The sequence below is a fragment of the Fusarium flagelliforme genome (assembly GCF_020744385.1).
Source record: "Fusarium flagelliforme strain FIESC 12 MPI-CAGE-AA-0113 chromosome Unknown B0J16scaffold_4, whole genome shotgun sequence".
NCBI lineage: Eukaryota > Fungi > Ascomycota > Sordariomycetes > Hypocreales > Nectriaceae > Fusarium > Fusarium flagelliforme.
This window is the reverse complement of record NW_025763506.1, coordinates 665,803-691,625: the sequence shown is the minus strand read 5'-3', so window position 1 is coordinate 691,625 and position 25,823 is coordinate 665,803. Positions and strand designations below refer to the sequence as shown.

At 48.2% G+C, this 25,823-nt stretch overlaps 12 protein-coding genes and 1 non-coding gene across 13 annotated transcripts; 8 read left to right on the top strand and 5 right to left on the bottom strand.

Annotated features, from left to right (window-relative positions):
• Positions 1-1,020: 1,020 nt before the first annotated feature.
• Positions 1,021-2,004, top strand: B0J16DRAFT_340480 (ribonuclease T2-like protein). Its single transcript, XM_046127689.1, has 2 exons — positions 1,021-1,343; positions 1,393-2,004. Exons 1-2 carry the CDS (start codon positions 1,145-1,147, stop codon positions 1,959-1,961), a joined length of 768 nt encoding a protein of 255 aa, XP_045982430.1. The 5' UTR covers positions 1,021-1,144; the 3' UTR covers positions 1,962-2,004.
• On the bottom strand, positions 2,005-3,904 carry B0J16DRAFT_340478 (mannosyltransferase putative-domain-containing protein). Its single transcript, XM_046127688.1, has one exon. The coding sequence runs from the start codon at positions 3,598-3,600 to the stop codon at positions 2,038-2,040; it is 1,563 nt and encodes a 520-aa protein (XP_045982429.1). The 5' UTR covers positions 3,601-3,904; the 3' UTR covers positions 2,005-2,037.
• A 212-nt stretch (positions 3,905-4,116) lies between these two features.
• Positions 4,117-5,495, bottom strand: B0J16DRAFT_340477 (uncharacterized protein). Its single transcript, XM_046127687.1, has one exon. It carries the CDS (start codon positions 5,341-5,343, stop codon positions 4,150-4,152), a length of 1,194 nt encoding a protein of 397 aa, XP_045982428.1. The 5' UTR covers positions 5,344-5,495; the 3' UTR covers positions 4,117-4,149.
• A 240-nt stretch (positions 5,496-5,735) lies between these two features.
• On the bottom strand, positions 5,736-7,149 carry B0J16DRAFT_340476 (pyridoxal phosphate-dependent transferase). The gene has a single exon (XM_046127686.1). The coding sequence runs from the start codon at positions 7,088-7,090 to the stop codon at positions 5,882-5,884; it is 1,209 nt and encodes a 402-aa protein (XP_045982427.1). The 5' UTR covers positions 7,091-7,149; the 3' UTR covers positions 5,736-5,881.
• Positions 7,150-9,276: 2,127 nt separating this feature from the next.
• B0J16DRAFT_340473 (uncharacterized protein) lies at positions 9,277-10,495 on the top strand. The gene has a single exon (XM_046127685.1). The coding sequence runs from the start codon at positions 9,421-9,423 to the stop codon at positions 10,426-10,428; it is 1,008 nt and encodes a 335-aa protein (XP_045982426.1). The 5' UTR covers positions 9,277-9,420; the 3' UTR covers positions 10,429-10,495.
• A 1,373-nt stretch (positions 10,496-11,868) lies between these two features.
• B0J16DRAFT_398271 (uncharacterized protein) lies at positions 11,869-12,636 on the top strand (the record flags this gene model as incomplete). The annotated part of the gene is made up of 1 exon (XM_046132378.1): positions 11,869-12,636. One exon carries the CDS (start codon positions 11,869-11,871, stop codon positions 12,634-12,636), a length of 768 nt encoding a protein of 255 aa, XP_045982425.1.
• A 355-nt stretch (positions 12,637-12,991) lies between these two features.
• On the bottom strand, positions 12,992-14,381 carry B0J16DRAFT_340472 (uncharacterized protein). The gene has a single exon (XM_046127684.1). The coding sequence runs from the start codon at positions 14,353-14,355 to the stop codon at positions 13,096-13,098; it is 1,260 nt and encodes a 419-aa protein (XP_045982424.1). The 5' UTR covers positions 14,356-14,381; the 3' UTR covers positions 12,992-13,095.
• A 272-nt stretch (positions 14,382-14,653) lies between these two features.
• On the top strand, positions 14,654-15,472 carry B0J16DRAFT_340471 (uncharacterized protein). Its single transcript, XM_046127683.1, has one exon. The coding sequence runs from the start codon at positions 14,950-14,952 to the stop codon at positions 15,328-15,330; it is 381 nt and encodes a 126-aa protein (XP_045982423.1). The 5' UTR covers positions 14,654-14,949; the 3' UTR covers positions 15,331-15,472.
• A 627-nt stretch (positions 15,473-16,099) lies between these two features.
• B0J16DRAFT_340468 (general substrate transporter) lies at positions 16,100-18,062 on the top strand. The gene is made up of 5 exons (XM_046127682.1): positions 16,100-16,395; positions 16,452-16,709; positions 16,765-17,013; positions 17,065-17,371; positions 17,423-18,062. The coding sequence occupies exons 1-5, from the start codon at positions 16,201-16,203 to the stop codon at positions 18,001-18,003; spliced, it is 1,590 nt and encodes a 529-aa protein (XP_045982422.1). The 5' UTR covers positions 16,100-16,200; the 3' UTR covers positions 18,004-18,062.
• A 293-nt stretch (positions 18,063-18,355) lies between these two features.
• Positions 18,356-18,448, top strand: B0J16DRAFT_t166. Its single transcript has one exon. It is a non-coding gene; the product is annotated as a tRNA-Phe (tRNA).
• Positions 18,449-19,164: 716 nt separating this feature from the next.
• Positions 19,165-20,790, top strand: B0J16DRAFT_340467 (uncharacterized protein). The gene is made up of 3 exons (XM_046127681.1): positions 19,165-19,309; positions 19,376-20,415; positions 20,496-20,790. Exons 1-3 carry the CDS (start codon positions 19,221-19,223, stop codon positions 20,771-20,773), a joined length of 1,407 nt encoding a protein of 468 aa, XP_045982421.1. The 5' UTR covers positions 19,165-19,220; the 3' UTR covers positions 20,774-20,790.
• A 416-nt stretch (positions 20,791-21,206) lies between these two features.
• B0J16DRAFT_122356 (uncharacterized protein) lies at positions 21,207-22,474 on the top strand. The gene is made up of 4 exons (XM_046121619.1): positions 21,207-21,675; positions 21,726-21,967; positions 22,039-22,286; positions 22,344-22,474. Exons 1-4 carry the CDS (start codon positions 21,321-21,323, stop codon positions 22,408-22,410), a joined length of 912 nt encoding a protein of 303 aa, XP_045982420.1. The 5' UTR covers positions 21,207-21,320; the 3' UTR covers positions 22,411-22,474.
• A 63-nt stretch (positions 22,475-22,537) lies between these two features.
• B0J16DRAFT_371694 (heterokaryon incompatibility protein-domain-containing protein) lies at positions 22,538-25,027 on the bottom strand (the record flags this gene model as incomplete). The annotated part of the gene is made up of 2 exons (XM_046130423.1): positions 22,538-24,776; positions 24,972-25,027. The coding sequence occupies 2 exons, from the start codon at positions 25,025-25,027 to the stop codon at positions 22,538-22,540; spliced, it is 2,295 nt and encodes a 764-aa protein (XP_045982419.1).
• Positions 25,028-25,823: the final 796 nt, after the last annotated feature.

The following is a 25,823-nucleotide window of genomic DNA, read 5'->3' as shown; positions in this document are numbered from 1 at the left end:
CACTAATCGGGCGCGATTTAACAAAACTAAATATTCGACGATTTGTATATAATGGAGAAATAATTGCCGTCGTTCGGGTGAACAATCTCAAGATGTTAACTACATGTTTTGTTCACTCGTCAAATGCGAAGAGCTTCAGCAACAAGATGGAGCCTTGTAGGAATAGAAACTTGTACACTAAGACTGTACTGTGCGATCAGACGCCAAAGCTGTTAGTGCTCGGCGTACTCTTGCTAACCTGGGCAAGCTCTGTTGCCATTGGCTGGGAAGAGCGTGCCGCCGGATTAGGTATAGACTGGCTACAGTGATAAGATACAAGATAAGATAAAGAAAATCACAGTGTTAGACAAAGCCTTACTGTCTTGAACACTGTGATAAGATAAGATAAGATAAGGTATCGTAGATTTTGTCGGTCGGCCCCGAGCGTCAAATTTGGAATTCCTGTCTGATATCTCGCTAACAATCCTGTACCCAAAAGTGCCGGGGACAATGATAGTGTTGCATCGTTGGTCTTTCATTGGCGGCGAAACAAAGCTCGCGAGGACAATCAGTCGCAGATCACCCATTCAAGATCTCGGTAGTAACCTTGATAGGCATGTAAATAAGAAATAGCGCACATCCCTCATCATACCGTTGCGATAAAACGGGTCATCGCTGGTGTCAACGGGTAAATCGGCATAACCCCAACGCCTCCCATCAATCTAAGCAGCATTTTGTCAGTTCACCAGTCATTGCTTCCAATTTAATTGGCAGAATGGTCCTAAATTATACCAACAGCGATCTTTTATGCTAGAATAGCCTTGAGATCGCATTGGTTGTGGTATTTGCTGCTTGTAACGTCTCGGTCGCGCAAAAGTGCCGATCAGCACTCGTCAATGCCCAATTGAGTAATCCCATTGGTCAACAAACCCAGCGACAAAAGGTCCTGGTAATTTTTCGCGATACAATGCACGTGGGGATTTGGACGATACAGATTGCAGAGCTTATCGTTGCAACTGCTTCATTTGTCGATGCTCCCCGAGACTAGAAGGGATATACCGTTTATCTGCCGAACACGTGCGCTTGGAGGTCAGGATATAAGTATCGCTTGGCTTCTCAATCCGACATTGTTTATGTTCTTATAGACTATCGGAATCATCTTACAATGGCCCTCACTAAAGCTCTTATCCCGCTTGCGCTCTTCCTTGCCAAGGCGCAAGCCGACGCATTCTCATCATGCCCAAGTGATCTGCCGCTATCATGTCGCAACACGACTGCTGTGGAGGATACGTGCTGCTTCATCCCCGCTGGTCAACTTCTCCAAACTCAATTCTGGGACTCTGACCCCGCTGCCGGACCCTCTGGTTTGTACAACCCCACGCCTCTTCACTGACAGCATACTGATTGTACCAGACTCGTGGACCATTCACGGTCTCTGGCCCGACTACTGCGACGGCACATACCCCCAGTTCTGCGACAAGTCTCGCGAATACAGCGACATCAAATCTATTGTTTCCAAGTTCCTCGGCAACGCTACCCTCTCGTACATGGATAAGTACTGGGTTAGTCAAGACGGCGACGATGAATCTCTGTGGCAGCACGAGTGGGACAAGCACGGCACTTGCATCAGCACCCTCGAGCCAAGCTGCTACACCGGATACAAATCTGGCGAAGAGGCAGCTGATTACATCAAGAAGACCATCTCTCTGTTCAAGGAGCTGCCCACGTACAAGTGGCTCGCTGAAGCGGGCATCGAGCCGTCTGATGACAAGACGTACACTTACGAGGAGATTGAGGATGCGCTCGCGGGGCAGCATGGTGCGCGTGTTACGATCGGGTGTAAGGGAAAGACGTTGAGCGAAGTGTGGTATCATTTCAATGTCAAGGGTTCGTTGCAGGAGGGTGAGTTTGTGGCTACTGAGCCTGATGGTAGCAAGGGATCTTGCCCGGACAGTGGTATCAAGTACGCGCCCAAGAACTGAGTAACTTTAGGACATTAGTCTATATACAAGTTTGCGACTCTATAGTACACTGTTCTATCGCTGTGAATGTTCACTCCTATCTAAACGTTTTCTCGTAATATTTCCTAATCCTGTTGCATTTCTCCATTAATCCTCGATCGCAGTTGGCTTTCATGGCTTCCTCCCAGATAACCTTTTCGAGGTCATAGCCGGCCACATAGGAGACCTTGCCGACGTCATCTCCCCATAATCTCGTTATCGTCCCATCTGGATGTTCAGGCGCCAGGTCTTCCAATATCTCCATCGGACGTGTTATGTCGAATTTGACTCTGTTGAGATGAGCAAACATTGTACTCGTGATGCTGACCTCTTCCTGATTGAGTCTTTGCTTTCGTTTTCTCGTAGATGCAGTAGTGATGTTCTTGTTCCGTTCTGTCTCCAACTTGAAGTCCTGTTCGGGATCGGCCTGCCAGATCCCACTTCCCCAGTTGATCTTCTCAGAAGTGACCAACTCAGGAGATTTCTTGACCTGGTAAAAAGGATTACCCAAGACGTATGCGCTCTGCATGAATGTCTCCTTGTCGCCCGAGCCCCAAGCACCCTGCGAGTGAAGCTGATAATAGAATCTTGGGCCATAAAAGTTGTAGTAAGCTGCCAGCAAGAGACTGTCGGCGTGCCTTGCTTTGTTGTATAGCATGACTCCTGACTCGGAACTTCGTGAATCAATCGTCACGTTTGGCATCTTGGCTCCAGCGATCTGGTAGAACAGCGGAGATATCGTGGGCAGCCAAAAGTCGGGCCATGTGACAAGTCCACGACTCTTGTAGGGCTCCACGTCGAGGAGGTAGTCGGGGTTTCTCAGAGGGAAAGCGTCGGCGTCGAGAAACAATATGTCCTGGAAGCTGGAGAAGATAATCGACAGGACTTTGTACTGATAAGATTTAATCTTTGGTTTTCGAATCGATGTCGTGTTTGGTAGGCGCAAGAAGTCGTCCATGTTCAGACACTGCACTTCCAGATGTGTTAACGTGTCGTTGCATTTCTGATGCTCTTCTTCGGTTGCCGAGTCGAGAAACAGCTGCACTGGTAGTTGTGATCCGGCATGTCGCAGCATCATTACAGCAGTACCTGCTACACCAACTCCAGATCCCTTTGAAGTAATAACAATACCCCTGGTGCTGCGCTCAAATGGCAGTCTCGGAGCAAGATGTCGAAGACTCTGAACAAAAGTCTCATGATTCTCCTTCAAAGACTCAACCTCCTTATCGTCAACCTCCAACCAATCCGTATCAGTCTGCGGCTCACTCCCATGCGGATCAAATTTATCGCGCGAAAGAGACTTTGGCGGCGCAATCTTCTTCCCGTGAGGTTCAGCCTCATAAAACCGTTGCAGCAAATCCGTCCAGAACTCGGTTGTTTCATTAGTCGGACCAGTGAATTGAGGCGTAGTGGATTCGGATTCGCTTGGTGGTGCCAAGGCTGTCGATGACGTTACTCTCTGATACGCGAAAGACAAATCGGTCCAGAATTCCCACAGCGTGAGAAGACAAATGAAGGCGATGAAGATGCCAACGGTTTTAATGAAGCGTTGACGCGTGGAGACGGCGCTGACGAATGTGGCGCCTTTTACCACTTCGTCGCGCCAAGACCGACGAAACATTGTGAGTGAGTTTGACGTCTGTTCGGTCAACGTCTTGTCAAGAATTGTCGCTTTGATGAAACAATCTCTCTGCGCATGGCTGTATCGTAATAATTCGGGGCTGATATGTCGAATTTTAGGTCAGATTGACGGGAAATTGGATGATTTGTCGCAAATTTGACAGCCACTGATTCAGAAGCGCAACCCCGCTGAATGTCAATCGCAGGCGCTAATTTAGCATGGTAACGAACGTTTCAAGGCAATTGGAGGGTAAAATTGAGTGTTTTGTTCACAGTCAGATTCAAAGGATGTTGGGAAATGAAAGGATGCAATGTCATACCCAACCCAACAGCTTGAACTCTACTCTCCTCTCACAGCATCACGTGATCTGTATGACATTACGCAATCCCGGGCTGGGCTGTGCCGCCAAACAAACAACCCACCTGATTGTGATTGGCAGTGAGAGCTGACGGGCGGTTATTTTTAACAGGGAAGTTGAGGGAATGTCATTTGTTGATTCGTATTATGAAGAAAATACCCTGTTGATCATCGACATGTGAAACAAAACCCTCACGCTCGAGCGTTTACAACTGGACTCGTCTCTTCATCAATATGACCTCCAAATCCCTCGACAGCCATACTATAACTCTGCGCAACAGCTTCACTACCATAAACCCTCATCTCCTTCTCGTAAGCAGCCGTAACTCCGGGACTCCACCCACCAGCTTCGCGCAATAATCTTCCCAACAGCGCAGAATCCTGAACAGCTGTATTCGCACCAAGACCACCAGCGGGCGTCATCGAATGCGCTGCATCGCCAATTACCGTCACGCGAGGTTCATTCTTCCACTCCGGTACACCCGATGGTGTTGAGCATGTGATTTTCCAAAACGCTGCTTCAGATTCATCCATCTGCTCGAACAGAGGACGAAACTTGGAATTCCAGTTCTTGGAGATGGATTTGGCGATGTCGGCGGCTTGTTTGCCTACGATGGTGTAGTTATCATTTGGTGCACGAATGACACCTGGTGTCCCGCCCATGGTCCAGCCGAATTTGATATCAGGGTTGTCCATGTCTCCAGAACGGACGTTGGTTATGAGAAACGATGCTCCATCAGGATGAGATTCATCGCGGATTCGAAATACGCCTTCGCCTAGTTGTTTGAATGCTGTGGTAGGTGCCTGGCCGTGAATACCTCTTGCACCAGTATCGTAGACCTTGAGCTTTCCGTCCGAGACTCGTACCGCGGTTTTCGAGTAAATGCCCTCGCCTCCGACAAGCATGGATCCTTCAACAGACTTGCTTCCATCTGAGAAAATAGCGCGGACACCGGAATCAGTCAGTTCGTAGTCTGTAACGTTCTTGTTCCACTCAATATAGTCCTCACAGCCCTGGGCGAAAATCCTCCTCATATCGCCCCTCGCAATACCAACGATCTTGCCATCGCGCGACGACAAACTTTCTCCGATGACGTTCTCTGTATTTTCGCCAGTGATGGCATCAAAGGCCTTGAAGCCGCTGCCGCCTGTCTTGCCGCAGGCTTCCCAGAAGCGGTTCCATGTAGCTTTATCGAGAACTGATTCAATTGCGTCAAGACCCTCGCCTGAAAGACGGAGTCTGTATCCTTGTGCGCGAAAGACGAATGATGTGTCGCGTTCAAAAATCTTGAAGGGTATGTTGGATTGTTTGAGAGATTGGGCTAGGAGAAGGGATGCGAGGCCGGAGCCTGCGATGAGGATGGGTTTGGAGGCTGACACTGTCATGATAAAGTAGAAGCGAGAACTGTTATTGAAACGAACAGGGAATAATAATTGACTGCATACGAATGGGACATCTATATAATTCCGCCTCTGGGACCCCAAAGGCTATGGTGTATGGTAAGCTGACAAAAGCCCTCAAGTATGGTGAATTACCGCGCGCGATGGAGGCATGAAACTGCGACAGGACCGAAGAGAGTGATAGGCTCGGTGTTGGTGAACCCTGTGTTGTCCGACGGATCCGGACAAGGTGAAGTAATTATTGGTAATCAATGCAACAGTCTTATCTAACAGCACGTCATTCCCGATAGCAGACGGAAAGCTACTTTACTTGTCGATTGTCGAATACATCAAGATAATTGATGTCTATCTTAATCAATTAACACATGGTAAGACTACCTATATCGAGTACCGATCAAGAAGTTCAGTGGAGGGCATTATTGAGGCTGACAAATATGTGCTCCTTGGCACACGCGAACAAGTAAGCAAGAATGAAGCCAGTCTTGCAATCTATGCAGCAAACTCAATGCTTGTGGAAAGCTACTTATGCTGCTGTCTCTTGTCTTTGTGTAAGGAGCTTAGCCACTTGATCAACTCTCTGAATGATTTCCACCATCTCCTCAAGCCTCAGTACAGGACTTATCGAACATATCCTGAGTACAACCCTTCCCCGGATCTTCGTCGTCAACATCCCCGCAATATTGTTATCCATAAAATGCTTCGAAATAGCTGCATTCAGAACATCAAGCTCCTCATCCGTCTTTCCCATAGGGGCATATCGAAAAGTCACTATCGCCATACTCGCAGGACTAGTAACCTCCCAATCCTCTAGCTTCTTCACTTCAGCCTCAGCAACCTCCGCAAGATCGAAACCATGGTCAACCATCTTCCCAACAGTTTCTACACCGAGCACTCGTAGTGTAAACCAGAGTTTCATCGCGCGTGATGGTCGGGTGAGTTCCATGCCCAAGTTCCAAAAGTCAGGAATTTCATCGTGCTCGAGAGCGTCGCGAAGATAGTCCCCGTCGTTGGCGTATACTTTTGCGAGGTTGAGTTTGTTCCGGACGAGGATTAGACTGCAGCTGTATGTTTGGAAGAGCCATTTGTGCGCGTCCCAGGAGATACTATCTGCGAGCCCAAGACCGTTGGTAGCGCCGCTTCTTGTAGTACCCAAGGCAGCTGAAGCTCCGTAGGCACCGTCGATATGAAGCCATATCCTCTCCTCGTCTCGGACTCGAGCTAGGGCTGCTAATGGGTCGATACTGCCGGTGTTTGTCGTGCCGCATGTTCCTACGATGACGAATGGTTTGAGACCTGCTTCTCGATCGGCTTTGATAGTGGCTTTGAGTGAAGTTATGTCCATTTGGAAGGAAGGGTTTGTGGGTATTAGACGTATCTGGCTTCGCTTGATACCAATGATGCGCAGCGCTTTTATGACCGAATGATGAGTTTGATCAGAAAGATATGCGATACCCAAACTTTCAGTACCATCTTCCAAGATACACTCTCTGGCCAACACCATGCCGCTCATATTAGCCATCGAGCCACCAGAAACAAAGACACCACCTGCAGTATCCGGCATTCCAACCTTGGAAGCCAGCCATTGCAGCAATGTTTGCTCGACGATGGCTACACCCGGACCTTGCAGTGCCGACCCAGCGAATGAATTGAAAGCCTGCGCAATACAATCTCCTATCCACGAAAAGGGAGAAACAGGAGCTGGGATAAACGCGAAAGTCTTGGGATGATTCATCCGGAAGCGAAAATCTGAGATGGTGAATGCATCTTCGATAGCGTCTTGTACTGGATGCGCAGTCCCTGGCGCGCTGATCTCTTTAAGCCGAAGGATTTCTTCTGGTCCAGCCAAGCGCAAGATGGGATCCTTCCTGACATTTTGTGTTGTCTGAAGGAGGCGATCGAAGATGGCTTGGAAGGATGAGCTGATCGCATTTAGCTGTTCCGCTTGGTCTGGGAAGGGTGAGGAGTCCATTGGAAGTCAGGCGAATGTCATGAAGCAGTGAGCCTTTCAATCAACATCCCGATGTCTCATTTATAGTAGAATGAGGATGTTCAGAGGTTTATAGCGCTTCTCATTTATGACATTTCAAGGGCGTAGAGTGGTTTTGTCAATGACAAGTTCCCCGCATTTTATGTCATTGACGCCGTCCCATCAGCCACAAGTCGTTGGCAAACAGTCATACAGCCGATTCTTGGCGCTATGCGGATTTATATCTCTGGAAAGCGTCAGAATGATATATAAATAAACAAACGCCGTTAACGATCAGCTGGGTAATAGAAGAACTGTCCTCTAAGGCTTAGGCTACTATAACAAAGTAGTCTAATGGCTAGTCTAATCCGGCATAAAGTGACCAAATTATTTCGTCTCTTGTGCTCGGGGGCCAATTCTTCTGACACCCTGAGGACGATGCGGAAATATCCCAGCACGACGATTGAAGATTTGCAGTCTGTTCATCGCTCCATGATCTCGTCTGGAATAATGCCGATCATTGTTGAGCAGTAACTGCGATATCCTGAACGAGACGTAAGTGGTTAGCAAAATATTGAATTCAGGATAAAAGCCCTGAAATATCTTCATACAACTATTGCAATGCTCGAGATACTGGTTTTTAACTCTCAAAGATGCACCCAACGACAAGCTGACAAATGGCACACGGCGCGACTGAACCGAGCGGACTTGAAGCAGATATTGTTCAAACAAGGAATTGTCAATGCGAAAAAGAGAATAAAAGACGATGACAAACGACTTGGCTACATACCCTCCTTGGAGATGCTGGGCAATGAGCCAACTCTACCTTCTAACTGACGTTGCTATTGATGATATTCAAGGTTTCTGAGCCTTTTGAGGCATAACTGGCGTGCTTAGAAAATGAGAAATATTTGAAGAATCAAGTCTTCGAAGTATCGTGGACTCTTCAGGCCCAGCGTGGATGAGCGAACCACTTGCACAAATATTTCTGTCTTGGGCCCTGGGCTCATTGTCTCGTTGACTGTGATACCACTCTGGGAAAGCAATATAATTCTGGATGAGACTATTTTCTTACTGTACTTTCTATCCCGCGCAGCGCCCGAGACGATAGTCCGAGTTGTGACAGCGATTACAAACCAGACATGACTCTGCAGATGTGACGGGGTCAATTATTACGTCAGCCCTCGGGAACCCAGCAATCGTATTACTTTCGTACCGATAGACCGAGATTGACCAGCCTTGGCACTATCGTGAATGACTCTTCGAATAGACCAGGGTTACATCCCCGAAGGATAAGTCTAAAAACTCTCCGCAGCCATCAGGACATGACAGCGCTGAGTAAGCGGCAGGACAAAAAACCCGAACTTCCGCCCCAATAGTAAGACGGTGTACTCTGCAGAGCAAATGCATCGGTGGTCGGCGTTTCAACAAAGGCCGATAAAGTAACATCGGTAGTCGGGCGGCTCTTTGTGGACATCTCGGATCTCGCGTCCTAGATGAATCACTTGGTGGAGTAACCATTAGATCATACGTGTCGATCGTTTCACAAGTACCTGCAGGTGCGGTCTCACGCGGCGCTAACGATTTTCCTTTTGAGGCTCAATTCTTTAACAAAGGGCCCGTTGAAGCATGCAGCCGGCTTGAGTCACCTTCTTGTTGTTGTATCCGTAAAACCAAGCAAGATAACGACACTGCTTAAGCGAGTACGACACAGGGAGAGACAAGAAGGTGAAACTTCCGCTGACAAATGAAAAGTACCGGACATTCTCGCATGTCCGCGCATGAATTGCACTGTGATTCATCGTAATTCCTGGTAATTCGCTGCAGATATCCGCTATTTCTGCTAGGCGACGAGCCGGGGCGACGATCCGGACAATGGAATTGACCGACATCCGGACTATGTCGGCATATTCATTACATCCCAGGCCAGGGATACTTTGGAAAGATGCATAGTCTGCCCTATTCTATCCCTCTTATTAAAAGCCTTGGTCGTCAGTAGCTTTCTACTAATTCTCAACAAACTTTCTAAGCTCAAAGCAAGCACTGCACTCTACTATCCTCTCTTGGCAACATCACAACCACAACACTTTCTCACAATGGCTCAAGGCGCACAATCTCGTCAGAGAGGCCGCTACTGGCTTCTCACATGCCCTCGTACTGCCTCCAACCTTCTCGTCAAGATGCTCAACCTTGACGAACAAGGTGTTCGTCCTGCCAACCATGGAGGATACTTCTTCCTGCCCGCCATCCAAAAGCATTTCCTCGTCGAGCAAAAGCCTATGGACACATGGACCGAAGAGGAAAAGGCACCTATCGATGAAATCATTCAGCAATGCTCGCAAGCTTTCCAGGATCATATCGCTGCTGCTGAGGCGGAAGGACAAAAGCTTTACGTCAAGGAACATTCTATCATGCTGAATCATCCTCGTGTTGAGGATCATTATATAAATGGTTCGAAGGAGAAGCGTGCTATCACTGAGGCGACTCCTGTGCCTGTTAAAGGTATCGCGGAGCCTACACGTTCGAAGAATAATCTTACCCTTTTCCCGGATGAGTTTCTCAAGACTTGGAACCCAACATTCCTCATCCGTCACCCAGCTTTGATGATTCCCTCTCTTTATCGAACATCGCTTGCCAAGATTGATTTGAAAGGCATTAGCCGCCCTAGAAGGGAACCTTGTCGCACGGAAGTCACCATGCGCTGGCATCGATCACTTTACGAGTTCTACGCCGAGCACTTCGGCAACGACAGCGTCTGGCCCATTGTCCTCGACGCCGATGATATCATGTTGAAGCCTGAGATCGTATGCAAGTATGCAAAGCTGGCAGGTCTTGATGAGAGCAAGGTCCGCCGGTCCTGGGACAAGGCACCGAGCGAAGAGCTGAACAAGCTGAGCCACATGGAGCAGCGGATGCTGAGCTCTATCAACGCTAGCACCGCGATTGACAATAGTAAGGTTGCTGGGAATATCGATATTGATCAAGAGGTCGTGAAGTGGACGGAAGAGTTTGGAGAGGGGGAGGCGAAGAAGATTGAGAAATGGGTGAGGGATGTCATGCCTGATTATGAGTACATGCACTCGAAGAGGATGAGACTCGAGTAGAGGAAAAGATTGGCTTGACTCGTGTATATGACAAATTGTACTAGCTTATGAATGAATGAATCCCACCGTTTCCAATACCAAGTTAGACTTGAGGGCTAGATCGTGTGGCGCTTCGTAGCACTCTGGGGAGCTCCGGACATGCTCGGCCTTGTTCCTGTTGTGGCGTAACCAAGCTTCATATTTGATAGTTAATTTCAGCCATGCTTAATAGCTGGAGTCATGTAGCGTGTATATTCAGTCAGCTATTTGCGAGAGGAAGTTGATCAATTGGTCACAGCTCTTCGGGCCGTCTCTATCTACGGGAATACCCCATGGTACCGGGTCCCGCTCTTGACTGTATAGATGAGCCACATGAGTCTCAGTGCTGGACACGAGACCAGTGCATTACCTACTCAAAAATACATCTTGGGATCTGCATAGAAAGAAGTTAGGAAAAAAGAACATCCTGTACGCATACTAAAGCTCAGCAATGATGATCTCGGAGCTTTCAACCAAGACAGGTTCGAGACAAACGGGGACATCGGGACTAAACCGATTTCGGAACTGACAAGAGCTGGAAGACGGAAGTGGTAATACCTGGAGGGCCCAGGCACCGGCTGAATGTCTCAGGTATCTCATATTCCCGACAAGACTCGGCACGTTTACTGCCTGGGCCCTAGGTGGCGTTGTTTGTGTGATCATACCCGTTCGCGGAAGAACTACTGCAGGGTCAAGAGGATCTCTGATGCAGGCACTGAGAATACAAGTTTAGTTCACCATGACATAACGCTGTCAGATCAACAGTGGCAAAGATTGAAGTCAACTGTTCAACACCAAGAAGCTTCGGAGTCCGATGGATCACGATGATGTAGTTCAACGCAAATCCTTCCCAAGATCTCCGTCCAATCGTCGATGACCTCAGCCAAAATCCAATCGAGACCCTCACTTGTAATGAGGGGTCCAGGGCCCATTGCCATCATTTGTAAAACCGCCAGCCGGAAAAGTGTGATTGTCCCTGGTTGTGGAATTCATGTTAGAGTTTATCGCTACACTAGTCCCTTGCAGTTCCTGGATCTACACAATTAAACTTTATCCTTACGACATCGAGACCCTGACAGGCACCGGATCGGCTTGAATGGGTCATGATTTACTTCCTACCAAGTGGCGCTGTGGCTTCCCGACGGGAATGCAGATGTTAATCAAGCCACGACTTGGCTGTCCGGGAAGGCAACGTGGGAATTGACGCTACGTCAAGCATCGTCAGGTCTGGACCGGAGGCAAAAGTTTGCATCAAGATGAATGGGAAGTCTCAGGTTATATAAACCCTCATCAACTCCTCTGTAACGCTTCTGGCTCATCACTCAAACTCATAAGTTCTTTGACATACTTGAGCAACAACAGCCTTTGCCTTTAACAACTATACACTCCAACACTTACACCTAAGAACAACAAACCAACGATATGAAGGTCTCAATCCAATTCCTCACTGCTGCTCTCGCAGCTTCAGCCGCCGCTCACCCTCAGGGTCCCCCCAAGAGGCCCGGCAGCACCACGCTCACAACCACTGCGTCAGCTACCTCAACCACCGCAGCTCCCTCCCGAGCCGCCATCTCCAACCTCCCCTTCATGCCAAGTTGGTTCTTCTCCAGCCAAAACAAGTGCACCACTTCCCTCAATGCCTGCCTGGACTCCAAGTCGCAAAATGAGTCCTGTCTCACAGACTACCAAGCCTGTCTCAAGTCCGGCAGTTCCTCCGCTCCCTCCGCTCCGGCCTCCACCGCTACGGGTACCAAGTCAGCCCTCTCTGCTCCCTCCGGTACAAACACTCTCTCCAGGCCCCTCCCGCCCTCTGGTACAAACACTCTTTCCAGGCCTCCTCTGCCTACTGGTAGTTCGAGGGCATGGTGGGGACAGGAGCAGAGCCGTCGCAAGTGCAGATATGACCACTACATGTGTGTCCGGGAGAAGCCTAGCGACACAGCTGCCTGTGATGATAAGAAGACTTCTTGTCTTTCTTCGGCCAAGACCGCTTCTGCTACTGCCACAGGTACTGCTACTGGCTCTAGCACTGTCGCTCCCAACACGGCCACTACCACCGCTACTGGCTCAACAACTGCAGACACCTCTACTGCCACTTCTTCTACTACTGTTCCTGATGCTCCTCCTGCTGGCGCTGACGCTCCTCTTGCCTTGGATGACCCTGCTTTTGACGACAGCGCCGATCAATAAGCAACAAGATCTTTACAAAAGGCTACGACAGAAAAACTTCATATATCTCTAATTCGCCTTCCATGAGTCTGGGTTTCACTTGAACCTCAACATTCATTTAATACACAATGCACTTTGTTGCAAACATTCCTTTGATATATAGATATCGTGTTCCTTTTTTGTAAGGAACTAGAGCACAGCTTAGACCAAAGAATACAATCAAATTTGTTAACTTGAATCTGACTTTCGTGAAAAAGCCAAATTGAATGGTTGTGAATGCCACGGTATAAACTCAAGTGTAAGTCTTATTACGCCGCTGAACTATAGGTCCCCGTTGTCGGGCTCAGTAAAGCCCCCCAGCACTCAGCTTTATTGAGCCACAATCGACTGATATGTATGGATTCTACTAAACTTGCTGCGATAAATTATAGAGGCAGATTGAAAAGGTATTAAATAAATGTGAATTATTAACTCCTGGGACTAATCCTCCCAGTCGTACTTTGGGATGGGAAACTCCTTAGCATTCCCAAACCCAGCCCCAAGAAACCTCTGAAAAAACTCCACAAGCCCCGACCGCGCAATAAACCCAAAGATGTTGTTCCTCAACCAAATTCCCCACGCAGTCTGCGGTGAAATAATAGTAGTAATTAACGGCGGAATAGGCTGCATCTTATCAATCAACGGCCTAACCTGCGTCTCATAACCGCGTAGACCAGCAGCGATATTCCCGTTGTGCTTCTTCAACTCGCCCGCTAAGATGTAAGCACCTGCAAGGGCGAGACTCGTCCCAGCGCCTGTCAGACCCGCTGCGTAGCCTGCGTCGCCCACTAAAACGAAGCGACCGCGGTAAAGATGGGGCGTTTTGACTTGGACCATTTCGCTGGCGTAGAAGTCTGTTGAGTTCATCATTTCACGGAGAGCTGTGCCTGCTTTCCAGCCGACGCCTTGGTAATGCTGCGCGATGTACTTTTTAAGCGGGATTTCACCTTCTGATTGGGCTTTTCGAAAGGCCTGGACGGATTCGGGGGGCTGGTTCATGCACATGAGCACGACGCGACTAAAGCCTGCGACGTCTGAACCGATGCTGATGTTGCGCCCACCCACAGCACTGTATCCTTGTCCAATCTTGCTTCCTTTGAGAAGATCTTCGGATGTTGAGAAGTATGCTGTCCAGCAGTTGGTAGAGATGATTGGATCTCGAACTTGACCTCCAAAACCCAGAGCCCGAGTTCTGGATGTCGCTCCATCGCAGGCAATGACCAGATCAAATTTCGACGTCGCTGTGCCATTCGCAAAAGTGACCGTCACAGGCCCATCCACCTTTTCGCTCTGGCTCATCGAAGTAATCTGCTCATCAAAGATATAATCGACATTTTTATGTTCTTTAGTGATATCGTAAAGAATCTTTGACAGATCACCGCGTAAAATCTCATACTCAGAAACGAGCGACTGCTGGTCGGGGTTCCCAGTAGGCCTGATAACACCATACGGCTTTCCATCCTCATTGACAAAACTGATGCCCTCTTCCTGCGTCGACTTTGCTCTCACAGCAGCTTCAAGGCCAGGCATTTTTCGCATGACAGAAACGCCAGCGGTGCGAATGTCGACAGCTTGTCCGCCTGTTCGCAGAGCTGGGAAGCGCTCTATTACGGTGACTTGGGCACCTGCTTTGGCGAGCCAGTATGCTGTTGCTGGGCCCGCTATAGACGCGCCCGACACGAGGACTTTGAGGCCTGACATTGGGCCCTGTGGATAATAGACAATAGACGAATTGACGTATAGGGAATCATTACTACGGCTGGACATTTGCTCTATTTTATTGTCTACAAAAACATCACAATGTAACTTATTCCGGAATATGGAAAACATAAAGCGGACAACGGACTCTGGGAATAGTCCTCGGGTGCCCGCGCTATCATCACTGTAGGGCACAGCGTAGGGGTTCATGTTAGTTGGTTGGAGGACCTGAAGGATCAAGTGCGTCATTCAATAGAGCAACCGGCTATACGGCACCAGAATCTCAGACAGAAGGGAGAGCGTCTGAACGATTGAAGCACGCTTCGCAATAAATCTCAAGGAATGTCATCTTGGACATAGAAGATTGATGTATCGCGCGCTTGATGAATTACTTGCTGCCCCAAGAGTATTGTCCGACCGGGCTATAGAATTCCCCGGTCGGCGAACCGGTCATTTCAGCATCTTACTCCAAAGCCGCCAAAAACACCGAGAAAGGCTTCAAAAAGCCATTGTAGAGTGCCAACAAAATGAGTATTTAAATGCCAGTCAAGGTTTGCTTCATTGAAGTCAATACTCACTTCAGACAAAACCTTCAAAATGACCACAACTGCAACGCCAATTCAATTGGACTCCAAGTCCCCTGTCACCACGTCAATCAACGCCCCCAACGACTGCGCAATCCACGGTCTCTCACAGACCCCTCATCTCGACCATCTTCTCCAATCTCGCTCCCAAGCCGAACTTCAAGGCCTCGCCGACGCCGTTGAAAGCTTGAAGCACGGTGACCAATGCGCCAAATGCACCGTTCAAGCCGCTGTCAGCATCATAGCAAGTTTTGTGCAGGAAGTTTACACTGCAAAAAAGAGTGGTAAACTTTCCAAGGAGGATAAGAAAGCGCTCAAATCAGAGGTCAAGGATATAATGAGGGGGATGAAGGGGGAGATCAAGGCTCAGAAGAAGGAGTTTAAGAGCCGATGAAAACCTTGGAAGTGTATTTTTAACAGCACTTATCTACCTACGTAATGATTGAGATTCAGCGTAAAGTTCAGTCTAAACATAGGAGTCAGTAAGCACCATCAGTGACATTCTGGAGAGAAGACCGAAGCGGCCTAACCGTGACAGTCACAGAGTGGAGATAAAAGAATTTACCTCAATCCCCCGCACGGTTCTCCAATCTTTTCCAGTTTTCCCCCATGGGGTCCAGTCAAGCTTAACATTCAAGGAACTGCCCTTGCAATGAATTGTATCAGACCAAGGCGAGACCACGGAAAACCCCATTATACAATGTTACGTTACCTCGGTTCGTGGAGATATTTCCTCAATGCCCATGGGGATAGTGGATTCTCCAACATTTTCCCCAACATTGTCATCACCGACTGGTTCGCTCCGCACGGAGACTAACCTCTCAAAGCCAAGACCGATCCATTCATTCGGCCCGTACGCTGACGATGAAGAAGATCATCCCCCGATGGAAAGAAAAACACAGACTTGTCTCTGCTAAATTGTGGTGCTCATGTCTTGCGTTTTATGTTCCCCGAGATCGTCCATCCCCAAATCTCCAGTACCCCATCGCTCAAGGTGCACTAACCAGTACGGGCATCAGTCCGGTACGTGCCTCTGTGCCGTCTTTGCCGTGTTGCCGGTATTTCCAACGTATGCGCACCTATCACAACTGAAGAAAAGAAGTTGTAAGTGCTGTTTCGTATCGTAGACTAGAATAGAGATTCGCCTCGACGTTAGAGAACGGGTGGAATTGCGGAGAGGGCCGTTTTTAATAAATAATCTTAAAATTCCCCAGGAAATATACTGGATCTTTTCTCTATCTTCTTGACATTGCAAGTCCTCAAGATGTCTTCTCCGGTTCTCAAGTCAAAAGATGAGCTTGCTCACGGCGACGTTGACCATGCTGAGGTGTTGCACAACCCTGATCTCATGAGCGATGCCTTTGACGCTGAACGTCGTGAACATGAGCAAGGAGCCTGGGCAGCAGCCAAGGCTCATCCTTGGGCATGCTTCTGGGCATTTATGATGTGCTTTACTATCGTAAGTTACCATAACGAAACAACCTTGTACCGGCAATTGCTAACACTCTTTTGTAGGTCATGGAATCCTTCGATATGTTCTTGAACGGAAACTTCGTCGCCCTCCCCGCCTTCCAGAAACACTATGGTGTCCACGTTGAGGGGCATGGCTGGACCATTCCTACAAGGTGGCAGAGTGCTCTCTTCCAAGCTGGTCAATGCGGTGCTTTTGTTGGTGTCTTTGTTGCCGGACCTATCACCAACCGCTTCGGTTATCGATGGACTACTATCTTTGCGTTGATGCTCATGAACGCTACTATCTTCATCTCATTTTTTGTACGTCCCCAGACTTCCGCCGTTGCCAAGCTCTTCTAACTGGGTACTTTTACAGGCCGACTCGCTTGAACTCCTCGTCGTTGGACAAGCCTTGGAAGGTGTCCCATGGGGTTTCTTCATCGCCAACTCTCCTGCTTACGCCAGTGAGATCGTCCCTCTTTCCCTTCGAGGTGCTTGTACAGCTACACTACAAATGAGTTGGTCCATCGGATCCATCATCGTCGCGGGTGCTACATATGCCTACAACAAGCGTAACGACCAGTGGGCGTGGCGAGTACCCTTGGCTCTGCAGTGGATCTTCCCCGTAAGTCTCTTCCATTATTTCTGCGGCAGCACAAACTAACGTCTGTACCAGACACCCCTCTTGATCCTCGTCTTCCTCATGCCCGAATCTCCCTGGTGGCTCATCCGCAAGGGTCGCAAAGATGAAGCTCTTCGCTCCATCGAACGTCTCGGAAGTAAAGATAAAGAAGTCTCCCAGCAGAAGCTTGCCATGATGGAGCGAACAGTCGAGATCGAGGAGAAGCTCGGTGGTAACCCTTCTCTTCTCGACCTGTTCAAGGGTACCGATCTGCGACGAACGATTATCACTTGTTTGATCTATGCCTCGCAGAACTTTGCTGGTAACTTGATCGCCAACCAGGCCACTTTCTTCTTCGAACGTAAGTCATATCTCCAACTCTATACCTGGGAGTTAAACTAACCTTTAACAGAGGCTGGTGTTTCTTCCGAGCGCGCTTTTCAACTCAACCTCGTCAACTCATGCCTCCAATTCGTCGCCAACATCATCTCCATCCCCATCGCAGGCTGGTTCGGCCGTCGAACAATCTACCTCTGGGGCACAGTCACCAACGTAACCTTCCTCATGCTCCTCGGCGTCGTAGCCTCCATCCACCAAAACACCGCTACGAACTACGCCCAAGCCGTTCTCGGCATATTGATCTCCTTTGTCTACGCTGGAAGTTTGGGACCTATTTCATACACCATCATCGCCGAGACATCCTCCGTTCGTCTCCGTGCTCTGAGCACTGGTGTTGGTCGTGCGGCTTACTACGTTGCTGAGATCCCCATGATTTACTTGGCGTCTCAGCTACTTAACCCTACGGGGTGGAACCTTGCTGGAAAGTGTGGTTATGTTTGGGGTGGTACGGCGGTAGTTTGCTTCGTGTCTGCGTACTTCTTCCTCCCTGAGCTCAAGGATAGATCGTACCGTGAGACGGATATTCTGTTCAAGCGCAAGGTTCCTGCGAGGAAGTTCAAGTCTACTGTCATCGATGTCAGGGACAACGAGTAAACTTACCGATAGACTTGGGAATATTACGATGTTATGTAGCATATCAGTTAGTCGAAGCGAAATTCTTATATATGCAATTGCTAAACAACATGTTTCCCTTCATGAAGTGCTCTTCAATGTTGTTAGGCAATAGAGGCATGACTTGATCATCCCCCGTAGACAGACAAGAGGGACTTTTCACCTTGCATGTATTGCTTGAGTCTTTTGCCTTTCAGTTGAGTAGCGGTCGATATTTTCATGTCGGACGTGAGCACGATACCCGCCCACAGCATGCGCTTCGACCTTGCAAGACGTGTCAAACAGCCAGCGTTCTTGTAATTCAATGTTTAACTAGCTGACATAATCGCAAGTCGCGGGTTTAGCTCAGTTGGGAGAGCGTCAGACTGAAGTCAAACTTCAATCATCCGAAATCTGAAGGTCGTGTGTTCGATCCACACAAACCGCAAGCAATCCTTTCCTTTTGCTCTTCGACCAGGCAATATTTTTGCTTCTCAAGTAAATCTGAGTTTTAGACTACACGATTTACCTACCATAGATAGATATAAATACATAATGCAATTTGGTGATTAGATTGTCTGCCAATGAGATATCCCTCGCCTCGGAACGGCAATTGTTTGGGTGCAATGAGGGAGGCTCTCTGTAAGCTGGCTCGGGCAGACAATCCACTTTATACTGGCCAGTAGTGTCGTAACAAGTACAATGAATTGTCGAAGGCGGCAGGGCTCAATCATCAATGTGCATTTTACTCATCACTTGCCATTCCGGGTGCTGATATGCCCGCTGGATAAGAAAAGCTTGTAATCTTTTGATAGATTCCACTCCTGGCGGAGAAGTATCCATGAATGATGGATGGGTTGATGGGTGTGTAGAATGAGGGAGGGGGGGGGGTGTCACTGACTTCCCTCTGCAGAGCCTCAATCTCTGACCAGGCGGCGTCCCTGCCACAATTACAAACCGTGCATTTGTGCAAAAAATACGAGCGCCTCTATAAGCATAGCCCCCAAGTCTGTCGTGGCTTGACCTGATTAGCAGTTTGCCTTCCTTTGTTAGCGCCTGCCTGCCTTTGTAGTTTCTTGCTGTGTGCCTAAGCTTCCTAGCTGTTTGACCGAGCTTTTCTACCACCGAGCTTTTCTACCGCAAAGCTTTTTATTCGAATCTTTACCCCTCTCCCCAGAGAAACTGGCGATCCTGTACCCATCATCTATTTCGAGCTTGCCATGGTATCCAAGAAAAAACGGGCTTGTGCCAGGAATATCCCACAACAAATACCATTGAGACCAGATCCTTTTTTAGATTACTTTGCCTGGTGAGCCCGCCTTCCCATCTTTTTGGTACGCTGCACTGTACATAGACTTATCTTACGCAATTATAGGGTTGGACAGATAGAGACCGACAGTCGGACGGAGGATCGGTCACCCTTTCCGGAATTTTCGTTCGAAAATTTAGAATCTTATGATAATGAACGATATCTAGAATGGCTATTTTCCACTCCGTGGACCGTCCACCTGGGGGTCAATGTCAACTATAGCCGTGTACGCAACGACTCTACACCGGCCAGGGCATGGAGGCCCAGTACAGACTTCTCGGGCCCCAAGGATTACAGAGTGCAATCAAGTATTGGGAACCATCAAGTGAATGCGCTGGCTGATACTGGTGCTCAGTCTAACTTTATATCAGCCCAATTTGTCAAGAAAGTTGGCCTTGTGCCCGACGATCGGAACTCTAGAAGAATTCAGCTACCTGGAGGGAAACAAGTTTTATCACCAGGCACTGTCAAGGTTCCATTCTCATTTGCAAGGGAGCTGGAGGAATATCAGCTGGACTGTTGGATCATTCCAGGCTGTACAAGTGATCTCATTCTTTCTGGGACATTTCTACGTGCCACGGAGACTCTCACTAAATTCAAGAAACGAGTTAAAGAGACGCTAAGCCAGACAAAACAAACGTGTCTTCGCCTTAGACTTCTCGGTAATGAGAGGCAGCGGATTTTCGGGTCGTTGAATGGAAGGCCTGCTCTCGCCCTGCCCGACACTGGGTCCGATGTCATGTTGGTGTCAACTGAGTGGGCAAAGGAAAACAAGCTGGGGATTGATAGCAGCTCTCAAAACCGACTCGAACTTGAGTTGGCGGACGGATCAAGAGTTTTCACTACAGGCGTCGTTCGTAACGCGACTTGGACATTTGGTGACTCAGCGCAGTCCGTCTCCTGCGACCTTTACGTCCTCAACAGCCTCTCTGTGGACGTTGTGCTCAGCAATAGCTTCATCTTCGAACTTGACGTGTTCTCCAAGTTCAGCCATTTCATGGTTAATCTTGACTCAATGCCTGACTTATCGGAATTCTATAACGTCAGGTTGATTAGCAAGTACAGCGCAGAACTAGCCAGGCTCGAAAATGAGTCAGTTAATGACAGTGAGTTCCTCCCTACCTAACTACCTACCTACCACACTCGCCTCAAAAAGCAGAATAGCCCTCTAACATTGCATTGGTAGTGAGCTCTCCCCATGCCCGCAAAGCTGAGCGAGTTCGTCGCGACCGGATCAGAGACGCAATTAACGCGCTTAACGTAGCGCAGCAAACTGAGGCATGGGAGGCAGAATCACAACGACGGCTGATATGGGATCGGCATTATCAATATAGTGCGCAAACCCTTCCACAGGTGGAAAGTCAGGATTCGTCCAATTTCAGGCCCCGCTGGTGGGAGCGGACGCTTGAATGGTGGTCTGAAGGGCGGTCAATACGTCGAGGGGCGAAGGTCCCCAACGCCTAACGTGGTACACGACAAATAGACGAATCGATCAAGAGAGGATGCGGATGATTTTTCCTCTTTTCTTTTTTTAGCGGGCGTTTTAATAGCGTATAGATACCCATTAGTTCAGTTATTTACATTCATAGAGCTTTCATTTGCGATTTGAATACTAGATCCTGTATTAGATATTGTTTTGTGCAGACTCTTCTAATCTTCCATCATTCTTGTAAAGAGATATGATTCGACAGGACCTCAAAAAGTTATATTGGTAGAATAAGATGACGGTTGCCTTGTTGGGTGGCGGAGTCTTGTCTGCATGTGTGCCTTACTGGAGGCATTGAGGTTGACACGTCACAGCGGCTTAGCAGCCTATCATAGTGGTTGCACATGCGATTTCCACACTTCGGGGCTGCCTGATCAGCGAAGTGACGTTTGTATTTTCAAGCCTCAATGTGAGAGTTTGTTATCTGCACCTTTGCACCTTTTCGGACCTCCTTTCCAGATCTGCTATCGTAAGAGAATAGATAGTGTCTTCGATACTCTGAACTGCATCGGAAAGCGCACGTCGATGCCCGAGAACAAAGATGTCGAGAAACATGCAGACCACAGCTCTGAGCAGAAGCCTCTGGGGTTCGCGGCCTTGTCGTCATTGATGGCCTCGGATGGCGACCAGGAACTCCTCATCTTCCGTAAGTTTGATGAGATAAGCGCGCGAAATCTTCTTTATATGCAGTGCGAGTTACTATCGATAGAAGAGCGACTGAAGAGGTACGACAGGAAAATTTCGAGCAGTGGTGACATGAACTTAGAAGAGGCCGCTGAGACATGGGAAGTCATGGTAGAGCAGGCCAAGGACGAGAAGACCGAGGCACGCGAAATGATGGAACTGGTTAAAGAATTAAGGGTCAAGATAAAGGAGTACCGTAAGTGAGTCCATAATCTTTATACTTTACTCCCATTGACTCGTGAATAGACGAAGCCTTGGATCTTCAGAGCAGGATCTCACGACTGCACCCTCCCGACAGGAGGGTTTTTAGAGTAGCCCAGAACGAACTTTGGGGAGGGCCACTGGATGGAGATGGCCGCAAACGGAATCCGATTGTAGGAGGCAAAGCAAAAGACTATCTGGATACCGAACATGATCTCGTCTCCCTCAAAACGCCAGTAGAGACCGATCCTTTATCCCGGATGCTCCGAGCCATATGGCCAGGAAAGGTAAGCGAATGCCGTCGCGTTTATGATTGATTCGGGCTATTTGACTGATTATTGCATTTTTACACAATCAGGAAGAGGTTTCCAGAGACGGCCTCAGTCGCATCACCCGGTTTAACGAGCGGTCAATCCCAATAGCAGTTGCTCTCATCAATATTGTCGTCGCAATTGTTTTGCTAGTAGGACCTATCACCAGTATGTCCTTTGTGAACTCAAGAACAGCAATTCTGGGCATGATATGTGCTTTTACTGTTGCCTTTGCGCTCAGCGTGGGACTAATGACCAACGCCAAACGGGCTGAGATCTTTGCGGGGAGTGCAGCGTGAGTACCGACTGGAGATCGAAGACGACCAGAAACGAGCTGACTTGTGAATTTTAGGTATGCTGCTGTGTTGGTCGTATTTGTGAGCAATGAAGACCTGTCCGGTAGCAGCAGCGGGAAATAGCCATGATAGTGCTTAATGTCACCACGGTATTCGGGCAATCGACGATACCCTTCATTTCAGGCAGCATGGCTTTCCAAAAGCGACGGTCGCATGTCACAACTTCAACAATGCCCTCAATATAGAACAACTACCCTAGTCGAATGCATTGGCGCTTAGCTGGAATTGTATCCCAAAAGCTTGTCAGAAACTCCTTCCAGGTTGGCATCCCCGCCTCCTCACATTGCTCCTCCTCCGTCAAGGTGTCTAACCAGTCGTAATACTTGTCAGGGTTATCCTGCTCTCCTAAATTATCCAGCCATTTCCGTTGGGGACCCAGAAATGGTCTGAAGAAGACTGTGTCTGGGACTATTCTGATAATACCACAGCGCTCCATTGTATTACTGCCATCGCTTGTTGGTTCCACGAGGACGATTACCAGCTCCTTGTTCGATTCATCTGAAAGGATGACAATCCCCGTCTTCAATCCATAGCCATTAGGCCATCGCTGTATGTCGACTTCTACATAGATTTGACCACGTCCCGCAATTTCCATAATTCTGTAACGCAATTCAGTAAATGGGAACTCTTTATCCACGGCTTCCTCTTGTTCTTTCGTGCCGAGATTGAGGACGTAAGACTCGACTGGATTATGCAACGGGTGAGAATCTTCAAGTCCTCCCTGTTCCATAGGTATCTGAACGGTTAAAGCATCGAGATATATGAATCTGGAAATGGCGGATATCGGAGTTGTACGGATCTGCTGTATGTTCTCAACTGAATCCCATGGCAAGAGTTTACCGTCCATCAGTTCTGACTTTATATGAATAGCCGTCCGGGACGACGGAATGAGAGCCGATGTGATACCCAGGGCCTTCTTGAAAAAGAATATCTCCCCGGTCCATCCTGCCCAAGACCAAGATGGAAGATCATGGCAACGATCCGACCCTCCAATGCCTCCATGCCAAAGCATTCCTTTCAGAAAGCCAAGGATAAACGCCGGCATTGAATTTGTCTCCGTCGATTCAAATTGAAGTGTCGGGGTACCGAGATAATGACGCATCAACTGTCCAGGGGCTTCGAATGCATGCAGTATACCCAACACAGCAGAGAGCCGATCTTTGACAAAGGTTAATGCGCGTTTGCTATATGTTTCAATACATAGAAGCAGTGCTTTTTCTCTTTCAAATGAGGTCGCAGATAAAAGCCACGGTGCCTTGTCTCCCTCTTTCAAATTCCATCGAGGCTGGAGGGCGCCAAAGCCTTGTTCTGCAGACGCCATTCGGCCACACTCATAGTACACTCCCACGTCTGTAAAGAACAGGCGCCGGCGTGAGAACAGCCCTTCTTGGTATGTCCATGCCCTAGTTGCCCAAGGCGAGTGACTTATACCTATCTCCATGTTTTTGAATTTGAGATTCGCCGCTGCAATATTACGCTCTCCAATTCGTACAGGTGAGACCATGGTCTTCAACTTCCGTGTCACTCCTGGTAAAAAAGGGGAGCAAGAGTCTGCAATAATAGTAACAGCTGCACGGCGGTAGATCATATCCATTTGACCGAACTGAATCTCCATGGCCTGAGGGTCATTTTGCGGGATGCAATATCGATCAACCCAACAATATCGGAACCCAAGATCTTTGGTAACTTTGAGAGCATCCGAGATCATCAGGGGAAGTGCACTTGCATCTCTCAGCTGTCCTTCATCGTCAAAAGGCTGGCGTGACGGGTCATATGCCTCGTCGCCCCATCTGTAGCTGAGCGCCGTGTATGTCGGGTCTTGACCAGCGTCGACGATGCAGAGCGATTCCACATCTATAACCTTGAACAAGGGTAAACCGAAACCCTGCGGTTGATGATCAGTGCCACAAATGAGTGAATCCGTGTGGTGCTCCCAGCAGTAGTCAAGAAATGATTTCAAGTTACTGGCATTAATATAGCCCAGCTCGTTTACATGAGGCTGCGTTTTGATTACCGTGTTTTCTTTTGGATCCAAAGAATCCTGATCAAACAGGTAATAGTCTGCTACATAAAGACAAGGATTGAACATATTGATGGGTTCGTGGAAGACCTGCAATATGACTTGAGGAATAGTAGCCACGTCAGCCATTCTGACTTCTCCCGTAAATGTATCTTTGTTCTCAAGCATCTTGGCCGTGGACCGCGCTACCAAAGAATACGACGTGTTATCAACATCAGAGCCGTGTTTAGCGTTCAACGTTGTAAACGCGTACAATCGGCAGAGTGGACATGCGGCTGACGACCATGTGTTCGGATTTCCAACGAGATCTGCAACCTTGCGGCCATTTGGAATGGGGACGTCATATCCAGATTTAAGGCTTCCTTGGCCGAGGCTGAGGATGGCATCAAAGTCGACAGCTTTGCAATTACTGCATAGTTTTGTTGCAGTATCTTTATTAATATGGATAATATCGGAGCTCATCATGATTGTGTTGGTAGGTTCAGGTCAAGTTTAAGGAGGATTCTTGATAATAGTTGAGGTTTAAGAAGACAAGTTAAAACCTATAGTAACAATTGCCTCAACGATTGAGTATCGAAAGCATGCCTGAGGCTCACATACATACATGCGATATGCAAGTAAGCTAGATTGCCAAATTTCTCGGGCAGACATCCCTCTCATCTTGAAGGTGACAGGAACGGGTCCACCATATCGCTCAAGAAGTCTAGTTTACCAAATGAACACGGTCAGAGCAAGGCGTTCTCGTCATAGATGCTGGGGTCTCTATTGTGATTCAGGCAGAGGCTGTTGTACAGGATTCATAGGTCCTGAGCGTAATATCTACTTTCTTTCTTGAATATGTTATTAGTGGCCATTAAAGACCCATCAGAGGAGGCGGAGGATTGGTAAAGCTTGTGTCTGTATCTGTAAGTAAAGAATCCTTCTTCGTAAAGGTTTGGGCAGTTGAACGTCGTGCTACCACTATATCTCCGTTTCTCCGAATATCCGGGATAGTGCAGCTCATTGGCCTGGATTTTTATTTTGTGTCACAAAAGAGTCTCTATAGCTGTACTTGAATTCGAAAGTGGGTATCAAGGTGATCTGGAAAACTTTGTCTCGATTTACCCGAAGTATGGAATGGTCTTGAAATCTTGCCAGAAATAGTCACAACAAGGGCACAAAGACTGGATAAAAGAACTCACCAAGACATATCTGATGACCGTCCGATAAAGCATAAGAAGATGATTCGTGCTATGATTAGATGCCCCTAATAGAAAGTTATAAGGTGAAACCTATACCGGAGATATTATAGCGTGCCAGGGCTTTTGTCGCTATTCTGTACTAACATGTGCAGGGTAATCATGGGTTCAAAATGTCGGCACATAAGTTGTAGAGACAACCTTTACGAGAATGCACACTACTTGCAATTGATAGTCCTCAGGTCGATTGGGACAGGAAAATATGTTATTATAGCATC